The 19,750-nt window shown below is 50.2% G+C and overlaps 1 protein-coding gene across 6 annotated transcripts in view; it reads right to left on the reverse strand.

The window, feature by feature from the left end:
- DOCK6 (dedicator of cytokinesis 6) overlaps positions 1–2,518 on the reverse strand; it is a 46,746-nt gene extending 44,228 nt beyond the window's left edge. For 2 of the 6 annotated variants that reach the window (XM_081284199.1, XM_081284198.1), the window contains exon 1: positions 2,097–2,517. In XM_081284199.1, coding sequence (XP_081140325.1) covers positions 2,097–2,140 — 44 coding nt within the window. In that variant the 5' untranslated portion in view covers positions 2,141–2,517. Of the gene's footprint in view, positions 1–2,096 lie in introns of all 6 variants that reach the window. The other 4 variants (XM_081284202.1, XM_081284200.1, XR_014020835.1 and 1 more) reach the window with 3 other exon arrangements.
- Between the last annotated feature and the right edge of the window lie 17,232 nt (positions 2,519–19,750).

Raw genomic sequence — 19,750 nt, forward strand, 5'->3', positions numbered from 1 at the left:
AGTCAGAGACTCCGGGGAAGAGTTCAGCAAGCATGCTCTAGGACGTATGGAGACAGGAAGGGGTGTGGCTTCCAAGATTCTCCTGGGCTTCAGGGCCACAAAGTCCAGAGCTTTCACTTTGAGCTTCGGTTTCAACAGTCACATCTGAGCTCACAAGCTACAGTGACAATTTAACAATCGATATCCCAAAAGGAGACCAAGTGCATAACAAGCATTAACGGTTATCAGCGTTGTACACTGTATTTGACTTACAGCATCTGTTCATGCACACCTGTAATCCCAGCTAATAGGGAGGCGGAGGCAGAAGGATCACAAATTCGAGGCCAACCTGGGCAACTTAGCAAGACCCTGTCTCAAAATAAAATTTTTAAAAGGGGCTGGGGGTAGCTCAGTGGTACAGCACTTGTCTGGCAGGCAGAAGGCTCTGAGTTCAATCCACAGGATGGGGGGTAAAAAAGGGAAAAGAAAGAATCTGCTCATTGGGAAAGTGGAGAACTACCTAATATTTGGGTTAATCTGGTATTTTCGAACAACTGAATGAATGGATGAACGCAGGTCCAGGTCCAGCAGATACCTGGGTGCCCGCTAGCCTGCTCTAGAAGCTGTGGGCCACTGGCTCACAGTTCAGGAAGGCCTCAGGATCTTCCTCTGTTCTTACCCTGGGTTCTCCAGCATCATTCCCAGGACAGGAACCAAGACCCCTCTTTCTCACTCAACTGAAGCTAGGACTTAAGGAGGACATAGGGATTGAGACGTAAAGAGACCAGTCAATAAATATTATCTCCAGGCTTAGAGAAACCAAGAGTCCAAACAGAAACAATTCAGAAACAAATAATGGCAGATCATAAAAATTGCCCAACCATAATGCCCAAGATGCCAGGTTACATCCCTCCTCTGTTCAAAACCCTGCCTGGCTTCTATACACTGGAGGTAAAGTCAAAGTCCTCTCCACAGAAAGGTTCTGAAAGATCTACTGCTACTGTCTCCCTTGGCCTGGGCCTTTGCACTTGCCACTTCTCTTGTCCTACACCTGGGCCTGGACCGCCCTGGCCTCCAGGTCTTTGTTGAAATGCACCTGCTGATCCACACCTTCTCAGCACACCTCAGGGAACTAAACAGCCTCCACCCTCCCCATCCCCTTCCCTGTCAAGTAGATCCTCAGTAGCACAGGGGCACTCCCACAGCCACCTCATCATGCTTTTCATCTGTCACCCCACTGTATCTACCCCCAAGAGCAGGGTCTTTTCTTATGTTTCCATCAGGGCCACTGGGTTCCCGCTTTTTGACCTGAGAGGGTCAGGGCAGGTCCCCCATGGAGAGGATACTTGAGCAGATTCTGAATCCACTCTAGCAGCAAAGATCCCAGTTGTCAGCCCCAGAGAATCTGACATCCCCCACTCAGGCTGAATCTCTCACAATCCCCGGTGGACACGGAAATGGATCCCCCAGCGCCTGGCGCCTGTCCCCTCCCCCGTCTGCCCACCAGCTGGTTCTGTCCCCAGCCCCCACTCTGTCCATTCAATCGCCCATCATCCATCCCCAGCGCGTCCAGCCCGTGCTGGGAGAGCCTGAAGCAGGAGGGGGGCGCTGTCCACAGCTGTCCCCTGCTCCCCCGCTCCTCCCCAGACAGCTGGGCACTGGACCCTGGGGCAGGAGAAGGGCTTGGGAAACTTCCCGAGGGGTTCCAAAAGCCGCCAGGGCACCATCCCTGTTCCGTGCAGCAAGCCAGTTACCCAGCATAGGACAAAAAATCCCTCCAACCCAACCCAGCGGGAGCGAGGAGGACGAGGGACCAGCAGAACCAGAGCCCGCGCCAGAGCACAGGATGGGCGCCGCCGCCTCCAGGGAGCCCCCCGACACGCCCCCGCGCGTCCTCCGGCTCCGGGGAGCGAGACCTCCGCCGCCGCCGCCGCAGCCGCGCTGCCCGCCGAGGCACCACGCCCAGCCGCGCTCCGCGCCTCCGGGGGTCCCCAGCCGGCAGGAGGAAGCACTGGGGGGTCCCCGGCGAGCGGAAGGGGCTGAGCGCGGCGCGCCGGCGGGGAGGGGCGGGTCGCCGGGGCGGGGCCAGCAGGGCCACCGGGTCCCCGCCGCGCTACCTGTTGATCTTGTGCGCGAAGGCGCGGCGCTCGGCGGCCGCCATGGCGCCCGGTCCTCCGCCACCGCGCGCTCGGCCCCGCGCTCCGCGGCAGCCGCAGGTTCTGGGCGGCCGGGCGGGGCGGGCGCAGGAACGGGGCGGGGCCAGGTCTGGGGGCGTGGTTAGGGATGGGCGGGCCGGGGCCGGGGTCCTTCCGGGTGGCCTCGCCTTGCGCGCAGCCCCTGCCGGCCGGGGGCGCCTGCGGGGAGACCGAGGCTCGGAGTGCGGCGGGGGAGTGAGGCTCGAGGGCGGAGGCCCGGCGTGTCCTGATGCCCGTCCCGGGACGTCCTCTCCGCGCTCCGACTCCCGGCCGAAACAATACGAAGTTCACTTGAATAACTGCCCTACGTGTACCCGCGGACAGCGTTGCGCGCGGTCTGCGGCGCACGCACGTGGGACCACTGGCTTCCCGCCTCGTACGGACGCGTCAACTGAGGCTCGGGTGTTCGACGCTGGCTCAGAAGGACGCACAGCCGTCTCCAGGGACGTCCTGGGGTGTGCCCCGCCCGCAGGCGGGAGTTGGGGTGAAGAGGTGGAGGGGTCTTGCTGGGTTCTGGGGTGCCAGGAGACGTGACTCCAGGATCTGGCAGTGAGATCTGAGGATTCAGTCCGGAAGCCTCGGTTCACCGGAAGGAAGCTGTGGGGATATCTTGGTTAATTTGTGGTCCCACAACTCTCCCCTTTGGCCCTGCTCCTAGCCGTGCTGGGAGTTTAGAAGAGTCTCCAGCCCTCGCTCGTCTGTGGATGTGCCAGCCCTTTCCCACTCCGTGCCTTTGCATGGGCAGGTCATCCAGTCCTCCTGAACAGCCCTTCCAGCCGTGCTTGCAGAACGTCCCATGGAGGAGTGTGTGTCATGCAGCTTATCTATAACATTACAAACACACACACACACATGCACACATAAAAAAACTTGTATGTATTTTTGTGTGGTGGTGGGTGGTGCTAGAGATTGAACCCAGGGTCTCCCACATGCTACTAAAGTGCTCTATCACTGAGCTACACCCCTGCCCTCCTAGGGAGAATTTACAATTGAATAATAATAGGAAATGTTCTGGCTCAGGCCTCGGCATGTATTACTCTCTTTCCCATGTATGGGTGCTGGCATTATCTCCCACCCACAGGTGAGGAAATGAGACCCAGAGAGACACAGGGACTTGCTCCAATTGCCCAGTGAATCAGTATCACCGTCTGAGGAGCCAGTCCCACAGGAAGAGGCCTGCATGGTGGAGGGTCCACTTAACCCTGCCATTTTGGCCCTGGATTCTGTCCTGGAGGATGAGGCCACATCAGGGCTTCTCCCAGGTTGGCACCTGACTGCTACCAGCTTGGTACCTGTGATGTACACACAGGTGGCAGCAGCCCACGCACCTGCCCAGAGTAGTCCAGCCACTTTGGCCTGGGAGACGTAACTCCACCCACAACTCCCTGCTGGGCCTCACCCAGTGTCACCCTACAGCCTACCAAGCTGCAGCCCCTGCCTCACCTCTCGGATTGCTGGAGCCAGGCTGGGTAGGAAACATGGAGGTGGGCAGAGATTTACAGCTTTCTCTTCTCCCCTCTGCCTAGTTCCAGTTACCCCCTTGTATCTGGTCTCCCCCTCCCTCTACATGGCTCCCCCCGCCAGTTTGTTCCCCCTTCACTGCTCAGAAGGAGCCTGGGAACACATAGGTAATGTCATGTCCCTCTTCTGTGCAGAACCCTCCATAGCTCCCACCTCACTTGAGAGAATCCCAAGTCCTCGGACAGCCTCAGGGCCCAGCATGATCTGTCACCTCCCTACCGGAATCTCCTCCCTCTTTCTCCTTCAATCACTCCACTCCAGCTGCCATCTCTTCCTATTCCTCTGGACCCCGGAACACAGCTCCAGGGCCTTTCCACACACCAACCCCTTTCCCACAAGTGCTGCATGATCTGTAATGCCAGCAGATGAGGGAAACCCAGAGAAGGGACCTGCCCTGTTTGCCTATGAATCCATGTCAGATCCATGATTTGGACCCAGGTAGCCTGTCCCCAGTTGTTTTTAGACTAGCTAAGTTCCAGACCTGGCTGTGTGACCTAGGGTAAAATTTTCAACCTCTCTGAGCTTCATTTTTCTCATCTGCTCCATGAAGGCTCCAGGTAGGTCACAGCATGAGGAACAGGCAGCAGGAGGTGGATGGGACCCTGGACCATCAATTCCCTAAAAGCTGGTGGGGGCCGTGAGCCCAGGACACCAAAGCGCTGCGTTGGTGGACAGGGGGTTTCAAAGATGCCTCTAAGCAGAGCACCTCAGCTGCCTGGAGCCTGGCGCCTGCCCTGGTTGGTGCCTGCCAGACCTGATTGGTGAGGCTGTTCTCCAGGGTGCAGCCAGGCCTGACTCAGACAGGCGGGGCTGGGGTGACCCTAGCAGCTGCTCAAACAGGGTACTTTGGCCTCCTCCGGCTGCCATCGCAGAAGACACATTGTGGGGTGTGAGGCAGGGTGGGGGTGACGGGTCTGGAGAGCAGTGGGGCTGAGGGGGTGGCAGGTGCGTCCCATCTGAGAGAGTGAGGAGTACTGAGGACGTCTCCCTTCAGCCACGCCACACCCCACTGCTGTTCCCTATGCCTGGAACACTGTTCCACCCACTCCTCGTTTGCTTGATCCCTTTTTCATCCCTGGATCTGAGCTTGGACACTGTGGTCCCCCACAGCTGCCTGTGGTCCTGACTCCAGCCTCCACCCTACTGAGTCCCGGTTGCTGAATTTTTCATCTCCTCGGGGTCTCCTGCACCTGGCATGTAGCTGGGGCTCTGTTAATATCTATTTCTGGTGTCTCTTATTTTCCTGATCCGCTGCTTGGTGCAGGCTCCGGGGCTTGCCATTTGAAGTATTATAGCATTAGAACGGGCTTTTGCATTTTTCTGTTCTGCGCAGTTTCTCTGGACCTGTGCATTGGTTGTACCTTGAAATGCTGTGTCCCCCTACTTTTTTTTGGTACTGGAGGTTGAACCCAGGGGTGTTCTATCACTGAGCTACATCTCCAGTCTTTTTTTAAATTTTTATTTTGAGGTAGGGTCTCCACAAATTGCTGAGGCTTTCCTCAAACTTGTGATCCTCCTACCTTGGCCTCCCAAACTGCTGGGATTACAGGTGTGTGCCACTGGCTCTGGCTTCCCCGACCTCTTACATTTCTAAAATCTCCTCATTCCTCAGGTCTCTGCCTTTTGGAAGCCTTCCTTGACCACCTCCCTCCACTGTTAAAACTGGGGTCAGGGGCTTCCCTCCCTCCAGCCTCTGGTTTCTCCCCTGATAGTCCTGATCACACTTGGCTCTAACTGCCTGTGACTGGTCCCATTACATCTGTCCCTGCACTTGAACGTGAACTCCATGAAGGCAAGGATTTCTTTGCCTTATTCACTATTGTGTCCCCAGCACCCAGCACAGGCCTGTGCACACTGTAGGTGCTCAATAAATGGATGAATGAGGCAGAATGCCCTCCTGTCCCCGGTGCCTACCATCACTACCATTAGTTTGGAGGGATCGATTTCTGCCGGAGATGGAGGCTCCTGGGCCTCCCAGACTGAAGGGTGCTGGGGGCTACATGTAGATGCCCACTGCCCCCTGGTGCCCTTGGCAGGACTTGCCCCGTTAGGTTCACAGGCAGGGAGCTCTGGTGCCTCCACGTGCCCCAAGAAGGTAGTAAACAGGTGAGCCTGGGTGCGGGGTGACATGCAGGGGACACCCATCCATCAAGCCCTCAGTGAACACCTGCCACTCACAGGCTCCCACTGGCCCACAGGAGGTCATCTGCCTACAGGTGCGGGACACTGGGCTGAGAGAGCAGTCACGGTTCTCAAGTCACACACTGGAGTCACAGGATGCATCCGTGCCTGTCGCTTTCTGGGACATCCCCCCCTGGTTCTTCGGACGCACGTTAGCAGTTCAGTGAATCACTGGGCAGAGGGATGGATGGATGGATGGATGGATGGATGAATGAGTGTGCTTTGGAGTAGGAACAATCATAAGTAGATCTTAGAATCCAGAGATTCTTGGATTGGAGTCCCGCCTTAGTCACAGCCAGACTGCATGACCCGGGGCCTCCCTGGGCTTCAGTCTCCTCATCTGTGAAGTGGGTGTGGTAGTCTCTGTGCTGAACGTCCACAGCTGTGACTGCTGTAGGTGATGTATGGCCAGGACAGCCCCAAACACTGAGGGACACTGCCCTGTCGGATTGTTTTTCCTGCTGCTTCCGGAGCTGGGAAAGGAAGCTGGAAAGGATCTCAGGGTGGCCAGGCCTGCCTTTGGGGTTTGAAGTCACAAAGAGAGGCCAGCAGGGCAGGCCACAGGCTTCCTGTTTTCTTTGAACAGATGGCCCAGTCACCTAACACTTGTCTGTCTGGATGCTTGTGCATTGTCCCTGGAACTCATCTCTTTTGGAAACTATATATTTGTTTAATTTTTTAATCAGCGCATCATAATTATGTCATCCCACCCTCTGTGTCCAGCCTCCAGCACACCCTATTCTGCTCTCCACTGCTGTAAGATCGACTTTTCAGTCTCCATATGTGAGCGAGAGAATGCAGAATTTGTCCTTCTGTGCCTGGCTTATGCTACTTGACATAACATCTTCCAGTTCCATCCCTGTGGTCACAAATGCCAGGATTTCCTTCTCTTTTGTGGCTGAGTAATATCGCATTGTGCACACAGATCCCTTTCCACTTCCACTGAGCCTGCTGATTCTCCAGGTATTCGCATCCATACTGACGTCCGGGACCCCTGACACCCAAAGGTGTGTCAAATAGAATTGGGAGGAGGAGATCCATGAACAAGGAAGAAACCAACTTGTATCTTTATTTTCGCCAACCTCCTTTAAACACAGGAGCAATGCTTGGGAGGCTGAGGCAGGAGGAGCAAGTTCAAGGTCAACATAAGCATCTAGGAAGACTCTGTCTCAAAATTTAAAAAGGGCTGGGGGTGCAGCTCAGTGGTGCAGCATGTGGAAGGCCCTGGGTCAATCCCCACTGCTGCAAAACAAACAAACGATTCTGCAGAGATAAGGAGGTGGCCCTGCATAGTGGTTAGACACCTGGATGCGTGGGTTCGAGTCCTGCCATGCGTCAGCTTGCCCACCGGTAGGACCTTTGCTTTACAGCGTTCAACTGGCTGATGACAAAGCCCAACTGAGGGTCCTGAGGGCCGTGGAGGATGCAGAAAAACTGGAAAACTCGGAGGCTGCTGCTGGGAATGCCAAATGGGCAGTGGGTGATTCAGCTTGGTGATCCCCTCCCCCACCCCTCCCTCCTTTCCTTCCTTGACAGGGTTTTGCACGTTGCCCAGGTGATTCTCCTGCATCAGCCTCCCACGTGGCTAGGTCTGGCTTGCTTCCTTTTCTTTTTTTTAAAATATGCGATGGATCTCATTATGCTGCCCAGGCTGACCCTGAACTCCTGGGTCAAGTGATCCTCCTGCCTCAGCTTTCATTACTGCTTTGCAGGTTGAGTGACTCTGACCCCCCTGAGCCTCAGTTTTCTTACCTGTGAGTTGGAGATACCTAGGTCAGAGGTTTGGCCACCTCAGCCTCTGAGTTTTCCAGATGCCAGTGGATAGTTCTTAGTCACGGAGACCGTCCCAAGTATTAGAGGATGCTGAGCTGTGTCCTGACTAGCAACCAGTAGATGACAATAGTGTCCCTACTCCCAGATGTGACAACTGAAATATCTCCAGACATTGTCCAATGTCTCGGGTGGGTGAGTGAGAACCACTGGTGGGGGAGGGGGGTTAACTGAATCCATGTGCAGACAGCTCTGCCCAGGGCTGGTTCACAGTGGGCGCTTAATAAATGTTAGCTGTTTTTGTTTTGTTTTGTTCTGTTGCGGTGCTGGGAATGGAACCCAGGGCTTCAGACATGCTAGGCAAACCCCCACCACTCAGCTACCCCCAGCCCCAACATTAGCTGTTAAGAAAGAGAGAGCTAAGGAGCTGGGGGTGTATTTCAATGGCAGAGCACTTGGCCAGCATGTGGGAGGGCCTGGGCTCCCTCCCCAGCTCTGGCTTAGGTTAGAGAAGGCCCTAGTCTGCAAGTCTTCAACAGCAGAGGTTCACTTCTCACAGTTCCGGAGACTGGTTGGTTTGATTCCTGGTGAGGGTTGTCGTGTGGCCTTTGGTCAGCTCGGGTCTCTCTTTAGCTCTCTCTCTCTCTTTTTTTTTTTTTTTTGTAGGGGGAGCACCGGGATTTAACTCTGGCACTTGCCCACGGAGCCACACCCCCAGCCCTATTTTGTATTTTATTTAGAGACAGGGTCTCACTGAATTGCTTAGAGCCTCACTAAGTTACTGAGGCTGGCTTTGAATTCACAATCCTCCTGCCTCAGCCTCCCGAACCACTGTGTCGCAATGGTCAAAGGTGTGACTTATGCAGTCGAGAGGAGAAATAAAGAATGTTCATGTGTTTCTGAGCTTTTTTTTTTTTTTTTAAAGAGAGAGTGGAGAGAGAGAGAGAGAATTTTTTTAAATATTTATCTTTTAGTTTTCGGTGGACACAACATCTTTGTTTGTATGTGGTGCTGAGGATCGAACCCGGGCCGCACGCATGCCAGGCGAGCCCGCTACCACTTGAGCCACATCCCCAGCCCTGTTTCTGCCCTTATCAATGCTTTATTCTCTCAAAATCACTCAATACAATTCACTCAATATGTTCTTAATCAAGAAAATGAGGGCTGGGGATGTGGCTCAAGCGGTAGCGCGCTCGCCTGGCATGCGTGCGGCCCGGGTTCGATCCTCAGCACCACATACCAACAAAGATGTTGTGTCTGCCGATAACTAAAAAATAAATATTAAAATTCTCTCTCTCTCTCTCTCTCTCTCTCTCTCTCTCTCTCTCTCTCCTCTCTCACTCTCTCTTTTAAAAAAAAAGAAAATGACAATCCTTAATGCTGGGCACTGCGATCGACGTAATCATTTCAAAGCAAACAATTCTAAGTTAACCCTAAGCACTGCAACCACACTTAATCATGACGGACTTATTACAGACATTCCCTCTGTGTGCTACGCCCAAGTGCCAGATCTAAAGTCTTAAGTCTTAGGCCTTAAGCCCAGCAGATGCACACTCACTCAGACCGCAGCGACCAGTCAGGAACTGGTGGAGGCTTCTTCTGGAGTGGAGTTGACGGCTGGTTGAGGAGTCTGTCATCAGGAGAAGTCTCAGTTCTCACCAGGGTCCAAGGCTGCTGTAGAGTTTGAGAGCGGTGAGGAGATGCAGAGGATCAGGCAGATGATGAGAAGAGTTGGATGTCAGTCCAGGTCCTCACCAGGTTCCCGGGCTTGTGTGCACCGTATTGCTGAGGGCCATTACCAAGTAGGAATGACGCATCGAAATTTCCTTGCCAGCGTACCCCATGTTAATTTCGCTGTTGACCTTGCATGTGTGTTTGAGAAAGGTGACCCTGCTCAACGACCAGGGAGGATCCAGGATTAGGGTGTGTCCTGCAGTTTGAGGAAGTATCCCGCTCCTTGGGTTAAGGGCGTTCCCGGTTTAAGACCTTGGATTTTAGGGAAGTTCGATGTTGAGGATTATTGCTGCTGGAATTAGGGCGTTCCTGCTGCCTGAGCTCCCGTTGAGTTCTCGTGAGATTCAGAGAGCATTTTTTGGGAAAAAAGCCTCGTGGAGTAGGTGAATTGGGTGGCAGCAGAACTGGGATTGCCCCAGAACGTGTGTGGAGGCCGGTGTGAGTTCGGGAATAAAGAATTGCTGTTTGAATCTACAAAGCTGTGTGGTGGCTCGTGATTCTGTGCCCAGCCACATGGACCTGGATGTCAGTCCAGGTCCTCACCAGGTTCCCGGGCTTGTGTGCACCGTATCAGCTGGCCGAATGTCTGTCCTTTTGCTCTATTATTTATGCTAGTTTGGGGAGCTTCTGCTTGCCCTTTGGGTCCCTATCAGTTGTCACCAAGTTTCTTAGTGACGTTTTACACCTTAGAGCCAAGTTATATGGTTTGGTGGCTTCTGCCCTGATTTTACACTCTGACCCTTATCAGGGTTAAGGCAAGTGACATGATTATGCCAAGAGACTTCACTCTGACTCTTACTAGGGTTGTGGAAAGTGACTTGTTTATAGCCTGTTCCAGGCTGAGCCTGATGACGTATTGGAGTGCTCTGTAGGCTTGTGTCTGGGGAGACTGCAGGTCTTTAAAATAGAGTTGCTCAGGCTAAGGTCTAAGGCTATCCTCACACACTGGGATTACAGGCGTGTGCCTTGTGCCGACTTAGGCTCAGCTCTTTAATCTTGGTGCTGTGCCATCTGTCCTACCTGGCACTGGGGCTCGAGCTCAGAGGTGGTGGCCCTGCAGCCAGGCAGGTACCAAAGCACGTCGTCGAGCATCCGCGGCACACCAGGAGTGGACTGGGCGTGGGAGAGGCGTCCCCGCATCTCTGCTTCCTTGGCCCACTCGGTTTCCTTTCGTTAGATTGATCCCTTATTTTCCTAGGACTGAGTTCAGAGTTCCCCTGCAGTGTTGTCCCCATCTCCTCCTGGACAGCATATATATGTATACATACACATGCAGAGAGATCTAAGAATATATATACAAGGATATATACATATGCGGGTATATAAATATCACAGACATTGATATGTATATCGCACACATGTTTACATATTTGCATATCTTTACATGTATTTACATACCATATATATGTATTTATACATCTATACATCTATACATAGCCCTATATTTATGCACACGAGATGACTTCATATCTTTTCATATCCACATATGCTGCATCTACAGATTTGACCAACTGCTATATTTAATCTTAGCCAAAAGGCCGAGAAGCGATCAACCAACTGCTGATTGAAAATATTTGAAAAAGAAATGCATCTGTGCTGAACACCTGCATATTTTTTTTGTCATTATTCCCCAAATGATACAATACAACAACTCTTTTCATAGCATTTACACGGCCTTAGGTATTATAAGTCATCTAGAGATGATTTGATATCTGCAGAGGGATGTGCGTAGGTTATATGTGAGTACTGCATAGTTTTATATAAGGCCCTTGAAAATCTGTGCTAATTGTGTCCTGGGAAGGGAGAGCCGTGGAATCAATCTCCAGAGGACATTGAGAGATGATTGTGTATGGATGTGTATATACACACACACGTGCATACACACTAGATATAAAATGGAATTAATTAATTAACTTATGTATTTATTTATTTTCATGGTGCTGGGGCTGCAACCCAGGGCCTTGCACATGCTAGGCCAGCGCTCACCCCTGAGCACACCCAGGCCTGGGCTATCGCCATTCTGGGGATGTCCTTGCAACCCTTCTTACAGGCACATGTGCTTCATGGCTCCTTCCTAATGGCCTCCTGGCCCCACTTCATTAGGTTTTGACATAAGTGACTCCATTTTTTTGGGAGGGGGTACCGGAGATTGAACTCAGGGGCACTCGAGCCAGCCCTATTTTGTATTTTATTTAGAGACAGGGTCTCACTAAGTTGCTTTGCACCTCACCATTGCTGAGGCTGGCTTTGAACTCGTGATCCTCCTTTCTTGGCCTCCGGAGAGGCTGGGATTATAGGCCTGCGCCACCGCGCCCGGGGAAGTGACTCCTTTTTTATACTAGTTACCCTCACATTTCATCACCGGCTGGGAGTCAGGCCCCTCACACATTCATATGCTGACCTTCCCAGAGCTTCTCATAAAGAACCATAGCAAACAGTTTGAACTCGGCCTGCCAGGAAAATTCCTGCCCAGGGAGGGACTGTTTCTCCTGACCCGGGAGGATTTGGCTAAGTTCCAGGTCAGAGCTGACTTTCTGTTTCCTCAAATCTTCTCACTTGCCTGGTTGGGAGACGTGGCCCTGCTTCCCATCATCTCCCCAGGCTCAACAAGGAGAGGCTGAGAGGTCCAGGGAACCCTCCCAAGAAGCAGAGGCTGGTCTGCTCAGCCTGGGATGCCCCGTCCGGGTCACCTTTCAAAAACAACAACATCCTGCCATTTCCTCTGTTTCCTTGGGGGGTGGGGGGCGGCTCAGGAAGAGCAAATCAGATTCCCCCCCCCACACACACACACACACTGGAAGTTGAACGTAGGGTACTGTACAGTGAGCCACTTCCCCAGTGAGCCGCTTCCCCACCCTCTTTTTTCTTCTGGTTTAGTCTTGCTAAATTGCGGAGGCTGGCCCCACACTTGCACCCCCCCCAACCCCCACTTCAGCCTCTGAGTAACTGGGATTACAGGCTGAAATTTTATTCTTTATCCCAAAGTCGTCCAGCAAGTAGGTAATCTAAGATGCAAGCTCTGCTCTTCAAGGTGACTCAGGGATGAAGCTCTGCCTGTATTTTTTTAATTGAAAACATTTTTAATTGACAGAATAATTGTACATGCTTATGGGGTACCGTGTGGTGTTTCAATACACGTCTACAATGTGTAATGAGCAGATCAAGGTTGTGGTCATATCTGACATATTAACCATGTATCTTTTATGTTGGGAACATCCAAAATACTTTCCATTAGCTATTTTGAAACATTCAGCTAATTGTTGTCAACCCTAGTTCCTCTACTATGTTATAGTATGTTAGACGTTGTTCTCCCTAGTTAACTGCCCCTGGACTGTTAGGGATCTCTACTCTCCCACTCTCCCTAGCCGTTGGAAATCAATAATATTTTCTTTTCTTTCTTTCTTTTTTTTTCAGTTGTAGATGAATGCAATACCTTGATTTATTTTTATGTGGTGCTGAGGATCAAACCCAGTGCCTCACACATGCTAGGCAAATGCTCCACCACTGAGCCACAACCCTGTTTCTCAATATTCTATTGTTTTTTGGGGCGGGAGGTACTGGGAGTTGAACCCAGGGGCACTCAATCACTGAGCCGCATCCCCAGCCCTATTTTGTATTTTATTTAGAGACAGGGTCTCACTATGTTGCTTAGCACCTGCTTTTGCTGAGGCTGGCTTTGAACTCGCAATTCTCCTGACTCAGCCTACTGAGCCTCTGGGATTACAAGCAGGCGTGAGCCATTGTGCCTAGCTAATATTTTAATCTTGATTTCTTTGATAAGTTTTTTTTTTCAATTTTTTTGGCCTTTCACATATAAGTGAGAACATGGAGAATTTTTTATTTCTGTGGCTGACTATTCACTTAACATCATGACCACCAGTCCCAAGCACATTGCCACAAATGACAAGATTTCACTTTACCGTGGCTGCATAGCACTCCACTGTGTATGTGTACGTCATTTTCACCCATCTAAGGACACCGATGTGGTTTCGCATCTGGGCTGTTGTGAATAGTGCCACAATGAACGTGGAGTGCAGATGGGTCTTTGCCAAACTGATGTCATCTGTGGATTTATGAGGCAGGGATCACACCTGGGGTCAGCGGGCCTTTCTTTATTCAGTATTCAGCCGCATCCTGGTCCAGCTCCCGGAATGGCTCATTTTCGGGGCAGAAAATGAAGGGAGGCTGAATCGAGGGTTACACAGGCTGGTTTAGGGGGGCAGGAGGGCAATTCCTGGGATCCATTGCATCGCTGACCCATTAGGGTGGGACAGGAATGCGAACAGGGAGTTTCCTGGGGCTTATTGTCCCGGGGTCAGCTGAGCCATTAGGGGAGGGGCTTCAGTACCAGTCAGTTAGCAGTTCCTTTGTGTCTCTTTCCTGCGACTGAGGTCTGGGATTTTTTTATTTTTAACATTTTGTTTTTCAGTTGCAGTTGGACACATTACCTTTACTTTATTTTTATGTGGTGCTGAGGACGGAACCCAGCGCCCTGCATACGCTAGGCAAGTGCTCTACTGCCGAGCCACAAGCCCAGCCCCTGAGGTCTGGGATTTTAAATGACAAAATTTTAAATTTTACGGGGAGGAAGGAGGCAGATTAGGGGAAGAGCTGAAGAAAGGGAAAATGTCCTTGGACTTCTACTCCTTACCCTTCACCCTTCGTTTTCAAGAGTGGGTTGCTGGATCCTATGGTGCAGGACTAAACCGGTCAGGGTCACTCCAAGTGAGTTTGGGGAATAAATAAAGACACAGACACAGAAAGTGCAGCTCCCACCAGGGGGGAAAGGCAGGCAAAAAAGAGCAAGAGACACCAGCAGAACCCTTTTATACGGCTGAAGCCATTCAAATGAGGCCAGGGGTCAGGTTTCAGGGGACAGTCTTGCTTCGGGGGGTGTCTTGCTGTCAGCAGGTTGACTGACATGGAGGAAGGCCACGCCCATCCTAAGGGGAGCTAGTGAAAAGAGACGTGTGTCACCTGCCCAAACAGAGGGGCACCGTGCGTTCAGTCCGCCCAGTGCTGAGTGCTCCTTGTTCACACACACACTGCCCAAGGCTGACTTGCCACGTCTCCACACTCTCATCGCTCAAGGCTAGGGGGCGCTGGTTCCCACTGACAGCTCCTGACCATATGGTAGACCTAGTTCTAGTTTTTCCAATGTATTTCTCCATACCGTTTCCATAATGGCTGTACAACTTACATTGCCACCAATGGTGAGGAAGATCTTCCCTTTCTCCACATCCTCACCAGACAGAAGTAGGGTTCGGTTTTCATTTGTTTCTGTTTTTTTTTTTTTTTTTTTTTTTTTTTTAATCCAGGGGCACTTCACCACTGAGACACGTCCCCAGCACTATTTTGTATTTTACTTAGAGACAGGGTCTCCCTGAGTTGCTTAGACTCACTAAGTGGCTGAGGCTGGCTTTGAACTCACCATCCTCCTGCCTCAGCCTCCCAAACCACTGGTGTTACAGGTGTGCACCCCGGGCTCCGGGCCGGAAGTAGGTTTAACAGCTGGGTCAATTCTCACTCAGAAGGTTCTTAGCACAACCTTTCAGAGCACATGGCAAAAACTCAGATGAAGCTCCATATTTTTGGAGGGACCAAGTTTTCCGAACCCAGTTCCTTCCTTCATCATTAGAAAAATGTTCTTCAGGGCTCAGGATGTAGCATAGTGATAGAGAGCTTGCCTAGCATGTGCAAGGCCCTGGGTTCCATCAATCCCCAGCAACACAACACACACACACAAAATGGGTTGAAGATAATGCTGACCCATATTCCTGCAATGAGAGGAAACAGTGTTTGAAGGAAGGCCTGCATGGACCAAGGGAACGGTTCTGTCTCGGTAAGGTGGGGACTGCAGACCTGGGCAGCACCAACAGGCACCATTTATATTGTTTCCTATGGGAATAGCGCCTCCTAGAGCTCTTCGAAGGAACAGCTCCAGAATTGACCCTACCGGCTACCGAGTCAAACCAGTATAATTTGGCAGTTCAAGTTCACAAATAAGTCTTCCTTCTTTTTATTCAGAATACTGTGGATTCAATGGCTCTGCTGATTTCAATGGCTCAGGATTTTTTATAGAAGTTAAAAATACTTTCTGCAACCAACTGCAAGCCTGAGACAGTGTACTGCAAGTTTTCAGAGGTTGATAAAAAGGTGGATGGGTGTACTGTGTCCTTCTCCAACCTTCATGCCCAGCTGGTGAATGGCCCGGGATCTGGGTCTCAGCACTCTGAGCCTCTAAGTGATGGGCTTGCTGGAACCAAGGGCATGGTGGCATGTGGATTACACCCAGCAAAAAACAAAAAGACATATGTCAGCACTTGAGTCATGGTCTGGGAGGCTGCCAGCAAATCTACTTGGGAAATTCACATTACAACAGGAGTTAAACGATGAGGAGACACATTTGGTTCAAATTTCACCTCTGCCACTTGTTCACTCAATGAGCTGAGGCAGGTGATACATCCCCTCTGGCCTCAGTTTTCTCATCTATAAAATGGGCATAAAATACAGTAGTACCACCTTTATCCATGGTTTTATTTTCCATGGCTTTAGTTACCTGAGGCCAACAACAATCCAAAAATATTAAACAGAAAATCCCCGAAACATTGCACAGATTTTAAAATGCATGTCATTCTGAGTAGCATGATGCAACCTCACACAGTCCTATCCTGAATGTGAATCATCCCTTTGTCCAGTGTATACACAGTAAGTGCTCAATAAATGCTTGACCAACAAACAAATTAATTCAATGACCACCTTCTGCATCTTCTGGTTATTATTGAAATCTTCTGCCTCATGATGAGAAGTCATTGCCCAATCAAGCTTTGAGCATTTAATCTGTGAGGTTGGGACTATAGCAGCCCCTCCTATCTATGCTACCCACCTGAGAGTCACTTAGTCATCTGGATTATCAGGTCAAATGTTGCAACAGTGCTTGTGTTCAAGTAACACTTATTTTACTTAATAATGGCCCCAACGCGCAAGCATGGAGATGCTGGAGTTTCAATATGCCAAAGAGAAGCCTAAAAGTTCTGCCTGTAAGTAAAATGATGAAGGTTTATCACAGATGCATAGATAAAGGGGAAAAAATAGTATATGTAGGATTCAGTACTATCTGCAGCTTCAGGAAGTCAGTGGATCTTGGAACCTATCCCCTTGGATAAGACATTTCGACATTTTGGCTACTGCTATGTTGCTATAAACAAGGGGTATAGGATGTACAGGTTTCAGTACCTGTTGACAATTATTTTAGTTAAGAATTCTGCATGCATATTCTCAGCTTCTGGGTATTTTTCCCTTTAAACACACCATTACATACTTAACCAGTTCCTTTCAAAAGATATTTATATTGTTTCCAATCATTCAACAACTCAAACTAGTTTTAAGGGCTGGTGTTGGCAGAACAATATCCCGCTGCCTATTTTGTAAATAAAAAGTTTAATGCTGCAAAACACATTTTATTGCAACATAGTCACACCTGTTTATTTACATGTTTTCTTTTTAATTTTTTTTAGTTGTAGAGGAACACAATGCCTTTATTTTATTTATTTAAATTTATGTAGTGCTGAGGATGGAACCCAGTGCCCCACACATGCCAGGCAAGTGCTCTACCACTGAGCCACAACCCCAGCCCCCCGATTTATATTTACATGTTTTCTATGGCTACGCTGGCCGCATCTTGACAGACATGGTATAGCCTGCAGAGCCAAACTGTTTATATTTGGCACTGTCCAGAAAAAGTTTATCAACTCTTGAACTATATGCATTTAAATAAATCTGTGGTAGAAATTCCCAGGACAAAGCCTGCCCACAAGCTTTAAACTGTTCCCATTGCAGTTATTATAGGTCCTCCAGAGACGTGAGAGGTGCAAAAATCCCCGGAAGCTGTTTAGGAGATTTTCAAGGGCGCTACACTGAGACCCCCGTGGGAGGAGCCTTGACATTACTAGGACCAGCCGCCTGGCTAAAGCAGGAAATTCTATACAGCGCCCCTCATGCTAACAAGAGCAGAACCCCCTCAAGAAGCTCACCCTCATCCATTGGACTGGCTGCCACTTACTTGCTGCTACTCAGACCCTTCCTCCTGGCTACCAGCCCCCCACCTCTGTAGGGTCCACACCCTGAGGCCCTCTGCTCTGTGTGGCTCATGGCTGCCTGGGCAGACCTTGTGGGTGAGTATTTTGAATATTATTAAGGATCTCTTGGTACTCCATGATTTCGCTCCTCTCCTTTCCAGAAGCCAAAAGTAGCTGGGTCAAAGGAGTAGAAATGCCTGATCTTTTGTAGTAACAATGAGATTCTGGGAGAACAGTGAGTGTCCCAACAAGACAGGGGCCTCCAGGTCACCCCTCAGTGCCTCTCAAACTGCAGAACCTCAGCACCGAGAGCATAAGTCAGAATAGGAGTATGCAGAAACAAATGGAATTTTTTAAAAAGTCTAGTTAAAAAAATCCTTAATTATGAAAATGCTATTTCCTTTTCCACTGTAGCAGTGTTTGCCATCATCATCTTTTACTGTCCCATCAAAGACTTCCATTTGGTGCTGCCGTCTGGTGACGCTTTTGTACCCATTTCCATTGAAGGATGAGGTGCATGGCCTGGCCACTCCCAGAGCAAATGACTGATGCCAAGGGTCTGTACAAGCCTCAGAAAAGAGAGGCACCTTTGTGTGCTCCAGACCTTTCTGTTGGCTGATGGGTTCTGATGTGTCACCTTCTTTCCCAATGATTGTTAGCAAAATAACCTAAGCCACAAAATTCCCTTTGTCAGGTATGGATCCGGTTTTGTGGCACCTAAACACAAACATCGCTGCTGCAAATTTGACATGAGCAATCCACCAGCTGAATTGAAGTGAAAGCTTAGGTGTCATTTTCGTTGAATGCACTTGGGCCCCAGTCGATAACAATACACGATTCTCTTTTTAGGGAAGGGGTTTACCCCGGATTGAACTCAGGGGCCCTCAACCACTGAGCCACATCCCCAACCCTATTTTGTATTTTATTTAGAGACAGAGTCTCCCTGAGTTGCTTAGAGTCTTGCCATCGCTGAGGCTGGCTTTGAACTTGCAATCCTCCTGTCTCAGCTGGGATTACAGGCGTGCACCACTACGCCCGGCAATACATGAATTTAAGAAAAGTCTGCAGACCAACATGGGTTACTGACATAAATGCCCTGTGTGGACGTGTATTTTTATTTGAGACATTCCATTTTCTTGGAAATCATGCTTTTTAAAAAGATCTAAAATATAAAGGAGCCAGGCCCAGTGTTGCGGGTCTGTAATCCCAGGGACTGAGGAGGCTGTCAGGAGAATCACAAGCTCCATGCCAGCTTCAGTGACTTAGCAAAAGGAAACAGACATCACTTTCATAATTAAGGATTTTTGAGAGAGAGAGAGAGAGAGAATTTTTTAATATTTATTTTTTAGTTTTCGGTGGACACAACATCTTTATTTTATTTTATGTGGTGCTGAAGATCAAACCCAGGCGCGCATGCCAGGCAAATGCGCTACCGCTTGAGCCACATCCCCAGCCCAAGGAATTGTTTTTTACTAGATTAAAAAAAAATTTTTTTGTTTTTCCATGTTTACCTAAGCAAATCGGTGATACCCTACCTCAAAATAAAAAGGACTGTGGTGTATTTCAATGGTAAAACACCATAGGTTCCATTTCCAGTATCAAGAAAAAGATAGAAGACCAAGCATGTGGAGAAATAAGCATCTCAGCACATCTTAAGTTCTGTTAGTAAAGATACATTGGAGGCTGAGGCTGTAGATCAGTGGTAGAGTGCTTGCCTAGTGTGTGTTGGGGGCCTTCGGGTCCAATCTCCAGCAAAGGGAAAGAACGATACATCGGAGTGGCTCTTCTATTATTTCTACAATAGCATTTAAAGATCCTCCTAACACTTTTGTAGTGACACTCCAAGGATACCGTTTTCTAGAATCTGAACTGCTACAAACAAATTGTTCTGGTTTCCTCCACGCTTTTTGCCAAATGTCTTGCATTTGTAATTTGCCAGATGCCTGCACAATCCCTCGGTAGTCATCAATTCAGTGGGTGTGCACTGGGATCTGGAGCCCGCGGTGCAGGAGAGTTGTCTCGGCTTGGTTTCTTTAGGCTGACCAACCAAGCGGTAGCTCTGGATGGCCAGGGCATAGCTGCCTATGTTTGGCGGGGAGACACCAGAGTCTGGGCGCCGCACTGCCTGGCCAGGGCCCAAAGGGGCTTGCAGAGGCGCCCCAGCAGCGGCACTTTACTGCCGCGCTCCCGCTGATCGCCACCAGGGGACGCGCGAGGCCGGGAGCTCAGCGACCTCTTTGCAGCGATTCCGGGGCGGGGCCGCACGGGGACGGGGCTTAGAGGGAAGGGGCT

The sequence above is a fragment of the Spermophilus citellus genome, assembly GCF_964194105.1.
Source record: "Spermophilus citellus genome assembly, chromosome: 3".
Taxonomy (NCBI): domain Eukaryota; kingdom Metazoa; phylum Chordata; class Mammalia; order Rodentia; family Sciuridae; genus Spermophilus; species Spermophilus citellus.